The 10,000-nt window shown below is 44.8% G+C and overlaps 1 protein-coding gene across 4 annotated transcripts in view; it reads left to right on the forward strand.

The window, feature by feature from the left end:
• gpr158a (G protein-coupled receptor 158a) overlaps window positions 1-9,910 on the forward strand; it is a 34,016-nt gene extending 24,106 nt beyond the window's left edge. For 3 of the 4 annotated variants that reach the window (XM_076140401.1, XM_076140402.1, XM_076140403.1), the window contains exons 8-12: window positions 501-739; window positions 1,257-1,395; window positions 2,123-2,228; window positions 2,551-2,697; window positions 3,372-9,910. In XM_076140401.1, coding sequence (XP_075996516.1) covers window positions 501-739; window positions 1,257-1,395; window positions 2,123-2,228; window positions 2,551-2,697; window positions 3,372-5,219 — 2,479 coding nt within the window. In that variant the 3' untranslated portion in view covers window positions 5,220-9,910. Of the gene's footprint in view, window positions 1-500; window positions 740-1,256; window positions 1,396-2,122; window positions 2,229-2,550; window positions 2,698-2,806; window positions 2,891-3,371 lie in introns of all 4 variants that reach the window. The other variant, XM_076140400.1, reaches the window with a different exon arrangement.
• Window positions 9,911-10,000: the final 90 nt, after the last annotated feature.

A 10,000-nucleotide genomic window follows, 5' to 3' on the forward strand; every position in this document is an offset into this window, starting at 1 on the left:
TTCTCCTCCTCTTCAGGTCTGCAGGTCTCTGATGGACCCTGATGGATCCATGATCAGGTGTTAGAGCCTCTAAAGCTCCTCTACATGGAGACACAAGCTTAGATACAGACTGATATGTTGACCTCTGACCTTTGACCCTGAAACGTCATGAACATGGAAGTGCCAGGGCGTCATTACATCATCACACAGTTCACTGAGTGAATCCAGGAGATACGTTGAGCTTTTATTGAGCAGGGCAGAACTTCTATCTTTGCTGTAGAGAAGAAATAACTTTAAATGAAATGTGCATGTGCGTGTCTGTGTGTGTGTCTGTGTGTGTGTGTGTGTGTGTGTGTGTGTTTGTGGATATGTTGGCTGTGACTTAAACTGCATTTTGTGTCTGCCAACCTCTGTATGAAGCATATTGAGGTCTTAGTGATGACCTTGGGTTGTGATGTCCAGTGATTCATCCAGTGATGTTGGCGCCGTGGTCATAGCGAGCTTGTCTTGGTCCACCACAGGGTGCTGAAGGTCTTCCTGTCCCGTACGGCGCAGAGGATCCCCTACATGACCAGCTGGCGTGTGCTGCGTCTGCTGGGCATCATCCTGCTCATCGTCTCCTGGTTCCTGGTGGCTTGGACGTCTGCTGTCTGCCAGAACCCGGACAGGATTTTGGCTCTGATCGATGTTGGCTACACGCCCGACGGGCTGCAGTTCAGCATGTGCCTGCTGGACCGCTGGGACTACATGATGGCTGTCGGTAAGCCCCCTGTAGGTCTCTGATGGACCCTGATGGATCCATGATCAGGTGTGAGAGCCTCTAAAGCTCCTCTACATGAAGACACAAGCTTAGTTACAGACTCATATGTTAACATCTGACCTTTGACCTTGAACCCTCTGCATGTTATCATGGATCTCTATCCTATAGTAGCCGATGACGTAATGTACAACACGTCCATAAGTGGGCGGTTACATGTAACGCTCGCCAAGGTTCCTGAGGAACGCGCTGAGACTCCATCACAGCTGACGGCGCTTTGCTTCAAGCTGACAGCGGCCATAAAGGTCAAAGTGATGGCAGTGAGCTGGCTCCCCAGAAACATTACGTGGGGTTGCCATGGAGATTGCGCTGTTGCAATGTCCACAAACGGGTCCAACTGGCGGTTTCTCTCACCCTCTGCTGCAGCGCCGGGCTGTTTCATGTCTGCTCAGCGGCGCGGCGATCCTTCCTCGCCGGGCTTCGTCAGGTCTCGCTCACTCCTGTTTCCTCTGCTTTACAGCCGAGTTCCTCTTCCTGCTGTGGGCTGTGTACCTGTGCTACGCCGTGAGGACGGTCCCGTCGGCGTTTCACGAGCCCCGCTACATGGCCATCGCCGTTCACAACGAGCTCGTCCTGTCTGCCATATTTTATGTCATCAGGTAACACACATGAACACACACACACCATTTCAAGCCGTCGCTCCTCACAGCTGTGCTGAGCGTGATTTCACAAGCACGTTTAGAGGAAACACTGATCCCAGATGAGCTTTGTCACGTATGTTTGGTACGTCTCGTTGTATGGTGCCCGATGTACAAACGGTCTGAAAGTTGCGTCCGTATCAAGGTCACGGGCCTGCAGTGTGAAGGAGGAGTAGAAGGATCCTTTCTGTTCTGGTGCAGGCTTTTCCTAAGTGGAAAATTATATGAAGCCGCTCCAAGCAGAAGTGAGTATTGATGCCCAGACAGACGATGCATAAATCAATTTGGTCTGAAAATAAACACGTTAAGTCCTGTCTCCGTCTCTCCATCTGCATCCGATCACATCCTCTGCTCACACTAACATGAATATGATACAGCTTCATTCAGTGCTACAGTCCACAGTGACGCATTCAGAAGTTTGGGATGGAGACATCAATGCTACAAACATTAATATTTATAACAATATACAGAACAGAGTGTGTAATAAGAATAATCATCATCGCTTCAGGTCTGCAGGTCTCTGATGGACCCTTATGGATACATGATCACATGTTAGAACCTCTAAAGCTCCTCTACATGAAGAGAGACGCTTAGTTACACACTAATAAGTTCACCTCTGACCTTTAACCCTAAAACGATTCCTCTCTGTCTCTTCTCTCTGTCTCATTTTCCTCTTCCTCTATTTCAGATTCACTCTGGCTCCTGAGCTTCATCCAGACTGGATGCTGCTCCTCTTCTTCACTCACACCCACTTAACTGTAACGGTCACTCTGGGCTTACTGCTCATCCCCAAGGTAGCTCACTGCCTCATGTTCCACATCACGTGTGGATTGACTTCACAGCAGCTGTCTCTATTGAATATGTAGAATAAAGTGCAGACAAACGGCCGCCTCAGGCCATCAGATGATCCAAATAAACAAAGGAATGGCTCAAAGGGCAGCAGAGATTTTGCAGTGTCTGTTGCTTGGACCATTTAAAGCTTGTATACCAGTAGAAGCTCTGTATAATCTGCTGTGAATGTTAGAGCAGAGCCAGTGGAGCTCAGCTCTAACCAGTGAACTGCCTTAAAGATGCATCGTTACACCCCCAGTCTGTTCTTTGCCTCCTTCCCACCAGTTCTTGTTTGCTGGCACCCATATGAGAGACGATATAGCCTCGGAGGCCTACGAGGATGAGCTGGACATGGGTCGTTCTGGGTCGTACCTCAACAGCAGCATAACCTCTGCGTGGAGCGAGCACAGTCTGGATCCCGAGGACATTCGGGTGGGCGGCGTTTCTCTTCACCTTGACCTTTTGCCATTTAACCTGGTGATACCTTTTGAATCGTCTGACCACAGCATAAATACTGAGCCATGGCAGTTTTGTATTGCAGACACCAGAGGAAATGGGCCATCTCAGTTCTATTAATGGCTGTGGCGTAAGATCTTGCGACAGTCTTTGGGAAAAACGTACCAACGTGAGCTGAGCAGAGGTTTCTGTTTGTCTGTTAGAGCTGAAGAAGTCTCTCTACTAAAGATTTGGACACTTTGGTCTATTCCAAGCCTCTTTACCAGGGGGAGTGATAATATCTGATGATGTCCTGCTGCCTGAGAGCATTTTACAGCATCTCCATGGGCTTACAGACAGAAAGAGAATCAATTCAGGACCCAAGCTTAGAGGCTGTTTCAGACCTAACATCAAATCACACTCAATTTCCTTTATTCAACACTGTCTGCTGTCTTTCCTTTCCTGTCACCACGCATGTGATATACTGTAGTGCATTTGTAGTCACGTGCAATGGACTTGTACTGTGTTCTGTGAAGTAGAACGTGTGCTTGTTTGTAACACCATGTTTTTGGTTAGAAATCCCTTTTTGAAACCCATAGAAGTCGTTATTTGGTCTAAACAGCTCAGTGACCACTTCACCTTTGTCATTCCTCTCTGTTCTTGTTTGGCAGGAGGAGCTAAAGAAACTCTACTCCCAGTTAGAGATTTACAAGAGGAAGAAGATGCTGGCAAACAACCCTCATCTCCAGAAGAAGCGTAGCTCTAAGAAGGGCCTGGGTCGCTCACTGATGAGGCGCATCACTGAGATCCCTGAATCTGTGCACCGCCAGTGCAGCCGCGAAGACAAGGAAGCGGGAGAGCACGGGAGCAATCGGAACAGCATCTGCATGTTGAAGAAGAACCCCTTCGATCAGACTCACCCAGGAAAGCCAGTGAAGGAGGAAACGCTGAAGAACAAGGTTTTCTCCCTGAAGAAGTCTCACAGCAGCTATGACCATGTCCGCGACCAGAGCGAAGACTCTAACAGCTCGGCAACAGACAAGATGGAGGTGACTGCAGCTGAAGGGTCCCTTCTAGATACCCTGATGGGCAAGAAGCTGGTCAAGAGGAAGTCCAATGAGAACATCGATGCCCCCAGCGAATCCACTGAGTCGGTTCCTTTAGTCTGCAAGTCAGCCAGTGCCCATAACCTCAGTGCAGACAAGAAACCGATCCATCACAGAGCTTCCATGCTGCAGAAGTCCCTCAGTGTGATTGCCAGTGCCAAAGAGAAGACTTTGGGCTTGACAGGAAAAACCCAGAATACAGAGGAGAGCAATAAGAAGAGTCAGCCAAAGAGCAAAGAGTCCGAGAATGAATGTCAGCCCAAGATGATCGTCAGTCAGTCAGTTGAGTACAAACAAACTTCAGCGAAAGGAATCATCGTGAAGCAGCAGGTGAGCGGGAGTCAACCATCCATCTGTCCTGACCCAGCCACGGGCAAAGATCTCTATGATCTCTCGGAGGTGTGTCCCTGGGAAGTGGAAGATCTACCAACTCCGTCTGAAAACAAGGTCCAGAAGCACGTATCCATTGCACCGAAGGAAACTACGACAGTTCACGGAAGTGGCACCAAGGCGAGTAAACCTCAACAGCAAAAGCAGAAGGCCTCCGATCAGTTCTCCTCAAATTCTAGGCTTGTAAAGGACACCTCGAGGGCGGCTGCTCACCGAGCCGATGTATGTCCGTGGGAGGATGGAGGTGAAGTGGAGGGCTCGAAGCCACAAACATCCAATCAGACGAGTCATTCTGCTAAGAGCCCACAGCTTCCTGCTCCTGCCGAGACCTCTAAGATACATCGAGTTGAGGTTTGTCCGTGGGACTTTGAAGAGACAAACAAGACAACAGAGTCCACTCGTTCACCCGATCATACCAAGCAGAGGAAAGGCTTGTCTTCAGCGGATGGGAAGGGGCGAAGTGCCCTTACAGAGCCGTCCAAAGAAGGAAGCTCGTTCCAGCCAGCAGCTTCTAAAGTCGATGTGTGTCCGTGGGATTATGACAACACTGCCGTATCTCCAAATTCTGAGAGAACCCTTGCTCCTTCGCAAATTCCTAAAACCAAGGAATCCCCTTCGAAAAAGAAGGGCATGCCTTCCACAAGAACTGAGAAAGCTGAGAAAGAGAAATCAAAAGACACTGATGTGGAGAAAAGCAGAACAAAAGCAAAGGACAAGAGTAAATCTTCAGAGAAACATTTAAGCCAGCAGAAAGTGGCTGAGGTTTGTCCCTGGGATGCAGAGGGTGGCCAGGAGGGGTCGGCGGGAGAGAAATGGAAAAGTGCAAACGTGGGAGCAGCCAAAGAGAAGAAGGCTGAAGTCTGTCCATGGGATTTTGAAGAGTCGTCCGATAAAAAAGGCGCAGACAGAAGTGCTTCTGGAACGAAACAGAGCAATCCAAACCCTCACGGAGGAGGAGCTGCAAAAAAGGCAGATGTTTGTCCGTGGGACTTTGAGGAGAGCAGCTCAAGCAAAAAGGCGTGACCTTCAACCTGAATGGACCGCTGAAGTTCTAGTTATTGTTGTATACATTTTTTCACTTTAAAATTGTTCAATATTACCTTTTATTATTAGCATGGTGACTTGGAAAAAAGAATTGATCAAGACCCACAAGTTGCCTTCCTTTCCAAGGTTTTGTTCCGATTTTGAAAATAAGAAAAATGTACAAAAACAAAACACCGTGATGAACATTCCAGATTATTCCTGAGAAATCCTGAAGATAAATCTTAGCCTAATTATGCAACTTTTGATTCCATCTTTTAACATCACAATCATGTTCAAAATCTGCATTTGTCATGTTCTGTATCCAGTCCACATTAATAATGCTGAGGACAGGATTATACTTGACGTAGACTACGCAAACGTGTGGAGGCTAACATGCGTCTGTGCTAGGCGTTGGTTGTTTACGTACTCAAGATATAATGTTGCTTATTAACAAGATATATTACCTACAACATCACATGTATATATGTGGAGATACACATACAAATATATCTCTGAATGCTACCAACTCTGTTTACACTGTTATGCAAAACTGAGCCTGATTTCAGGTGTCGCATCGCTGCAAAGGAAGATACTTCAGCCCTGACATTGGCCGAAGGGTGCATGGTCTGTTTGTTTTTGCTTTTGGAATTCAAATTATAATGAGACTTTAAATTCCCAGTATTCCATTGTCAATGTTTCAGTAGTTAAACTGAAGTAATGAGCTTCTTTCTCTTAAACATACAGTCCAAGCAAAATCATAGTTTTTTTTATCTTGGATTCCAAAATCAAGAACTACAGAACGAGTGCTGATGGAAGGCGCACCGTCCATCGCCTCCTAGTGGCTACAGTCACGCATAGCAACTGTGTGTGCGAGTACACGGATAGTTTACGTCGAGTATAATCTTGGCCTCACCTGGATTTTCTTGTGACCAAGTTTACATCACCGCCGCCTCGTGGGAGTGATTTAAAAGTCAAAGTACAAAAGAGCAAAAGCCAAAGAAAATAGTACAATTTTCAAAGAAGGATGTCTGTGTTAAGACGATAAAGTCCATTTAGTGTGTGAGGAGAAGCACTGGGAGGTAATCGGTCTAGAGCACTTTAGTCTCATGCATACAGAAGTGAGCACAGGCTACGTTCTTATCGTACCTTTCACCGTTTTACTTTCAACCTCATGCATGAAATCACACTGACCAAACTTAGACTTGTGAAATGCTGAGATTTGTTTGTTGTTTTTGTAGATTAATTGAATTGAAATACTCGGCAGATTCAAATACTTCCAAGTCTGCAGAGATGTACTGTATGTGCCTAACTAACTAGCGTTGTCTTTATCCGTCTCGTGTCGTCTGGGGTCAAGCGAGCGGCTTCATCTTCAGGATTTTTGTGATGTTGAATTCTATAAACAGCATGCACAGGCAGGTAACAGAGCAGCTGGACCCTTCTGGTTTGTCAACTAAAGCAATTAAATTCGTCTGGATTCTTTTTTGTAAACGTCAGAAGCACTCTCTTTCCTAAAAGTCCTATTTCCGAAAAAGCTCATTCAGGGAAGTCAAATTATTTGAGACAGGAGAATGTGATTGTTTGTCCAAATGGCTGGTAAAGTTAGCGCGTAAGGCTAGCCAAATGCTAAGGTAACCGTTTGCACCGACTTTGTTTATGCATCTAGCATGGATGTTTGTGTTGGCTTGCACCAAGTGTGTGTATGTGCAACATGCATTTATGTAAACGCTGCCATGCCTAGACTCATGACATCCTCAAGTTCTCTGCTGTGCGTTAGCTGTTGCTTTCCCTCATCAATCTCTCACTTACTATGTTTACATGCACGCTATACTCCCCATGTAGTCTCTGAAGGCCGTCATGTGACGTCACACGGCGAGCGGACGTGATGTTTTGTTGTAGAAGCTACCCATAGCGTGTGAAAGAAAAGCATGCGGTAGAAGTAGATTATAATTTACACGTCTCAATAGGAGTCCGGCGCCACGCAACACGTCACTCTTAACTTAGAGGCATTATTATCTAGTTAAGTATAAACTAGATAACTGTCATGCAAGGACCGTTGCCCCTTTTTGATGGCATTGAGGTTGAGGTCAATGCCATCAATTGTTTTCACCTTCTGGGGCTGTAGAGCTTCACACCCTCCGTGTCAAGCTCCTATAAGATGCGTTTAATATTTATGAAAAACTCGAGGTCAGGAATGAAGGAAAAATCTGAACAAAACCCTGAATACACACAACGGCCAATACGGCTATCAGTGCAAAGATTGGAGCATGAGGTAAACATGGTAGTGAACAGGCTGAATGTAAGTGAAGTGATACGTGATATGAGTTTGAGGACTCTACAGCCTAAATTAGTCTCTATTTTTATGTGATTATTATTATTATTCACTGATTTAGTGAAATGCAACAATTTGCCACATCAAAGATTTTTCCCCATTTCAATACAAAGTCGACGGAAGCCAAGCCGATCAATTACAATAATGATCGTTTCATTTGGCTTATCAATGTGGATATCAATGAATAATGAAGGGAAACTTTGAAGATTTGGTCTTTGTAGTATTTTGTATGTCAAACATCTAAATATTATGAATAATCTCCCGTCTACAGAGAGTTCACGTAGGAATAAAATGAAAACGAGAATTTGTACCAATATTGAGTTTCCGTCTGTCGTATCCTGAGAGAAGAACGTGACGTACTAATTATTGTCAAAGATTTCCAAATGTTCAAGCTTGTCGGGATGAAAGTCAGTGAGACAGTTTGATGTAAGGCAGGCGTGTCCTTCATACATTTCTTTGCACCAACTTAACGAAAATCTTACGTCTCATTTTTGCGCCTGATCTTTATAGTATTCTATGGGCGTTTCTGTGATGATACACCAATACAATAAGAAAACTACATCTGACTGTAAAAACCTCTCGCCTGCTTTATGAACGGCGTGTGAGAGATTGATGTACCCGATGCTTATGATCCAGATGTTGGGTGTCGTGTGTCACGGGTGTTGTGGTCATGGGGGAAACACCAAAGTCTGTATTTTTTCAATCACACAAGCCGACCGTACGCGTTGGAATCACTGCCGTGTTGAACCTTACTGCCCTGAGCGATGAAGAGGATCAAACAGAACAATTTTTTTCCGGAACGACTTTCTGTCCTGTCCTTATCGGAGACTAACACAAGCAATATAAGTCACATTTTCTTAAAGTCGACGTAAACAGATATCCTTTCAATTTGCAGTTTTTTAAACTGTTAAACTGTTTAAAGAACGTTTCATTGATTGGCTTCTGCTCTATTGCTGTGCACACAGAGTGAAAACAGGCCCACTGCAGTAACTTCTACGGTACAAAACACAGCCGACCCTGAATTGAGACTCATTTCCTACTCTAACCACTTTGTTGCAAAAACTTTTTTCATATTTTTCAATTCCCTACAAATTCTGCCTCAAACGAGCATAAACACATCAACATATATCTGGGGTTCTTTCCAAAATAAGAGCGTTTCCATAGCATATTTTCCAGTGCTTGGTGGGCGTGTCTATTGGACATGTTAAACACAAACTCAGTCTACATTACACCATAAAATACAGCCGGACAAGAAATGTGATGGGACATATTGAGTCAAAGACGCTCGACGATTTACACTTTAGGTTCTGCACTTTGGGCCCATGAGGTTTACAGATCAGAGACGTACAGAGTTTAACGGAAACTCGATCACAGATATATTAGACTGCAACACAACACTGCAACAGCCCACCGTTACACTGCAAGATACGTAAAAGTGGATCTGATCTTATACTAGCATATCTTCCGATCGTGTGCTAGCTGTAGCATTACTCTGTTTAGTCCCTCCATCGGTCTGTGTGTGTTAAAGTGTGTATACATAAACAGTGTCCTACTGTCTGTTTCAGTGTATTTTAGCACAAACATCAATGACTCAGTGAACCAGTGTGCAAATGGTGACCATTGTTATTGTACCATCTTCATTTATCCCCACCTGTATTCTGACGAGAGGGACTGATTGGTTGCTTGGTATCACGTCACATTGAAATGTTGTACCTGTTCCTCGGTTTTGTGCAAATATGGCCGTATAGTTGTAGGCTCAGGCTCAACCAAACACTTATGCCAGTTCCCCACACACACGGTTGGCTATAGTCCTCTGGACTGACCTCTCGTCAGAAGACAGGTGGGGGAAAATAACATCATTGTGACATTGACAATACTGCGTCCTGTACCTGTAGGCCTATTTCCCTTTCACAGGTGAGCCGGGGTCACCTCTGTAGCTCTCTGTGCACCGATGGGATCTTTACGGTGGTGCGTTACATTGGCTAGCTTCTTTCCTTTAAACCTGACGTCTATTGTGACCAAACCAAGTCACCCGATGGCAAATACAACTAATACTACTGCTACTACTACTACTACTATACAATGCTGTAACGTTGTAAATCTTGCTCTTGTGGCTTCTGCATGAATTCAAGAAATTAGTAGGACCGATGTTTCACTGCCCTTGATAGAACAAAAAAGAAAAAAAAACGATCTTTTATGGACTGTTACAAGTTGTATAGTGAGTGCTAACGTCCCTAACCCACTGTATTATGTGCTTGTTATAAATATTGCTCTATGACAAGCTTATAGCATCAATATATGGGAATATTTGGTAGATTTATATTGTGTTATATTGTGATAGCATGTACATAAAAGATACCTCCTCTGCAATAAACATTTATATGAAAATCAAGCTTGTAATCGTATCCAGAGCTTCATTTTCGGCTGTAAACGTTCCTGCAGAGAAATATGT

The sequence above is a fragment of the Genypterus blacodes genome, unplaced genomic scaffold (assembly GCF_046128005.1).
Source record: "Genypterus blacodes isolate CSIRO-AG114 ecotype Tasmania unplaced genomic scaffold, CSIRO-AGI_Gbla_v1 ptg000589l_1, whole genome shotgun sequence".
Taxonomy (NCBI): Eukaryota; Metazoa; Chordata; class Actinopteri; order Ophidiiformes; family Ophidiidae; genus Genypterus; species Genypterus blacodes.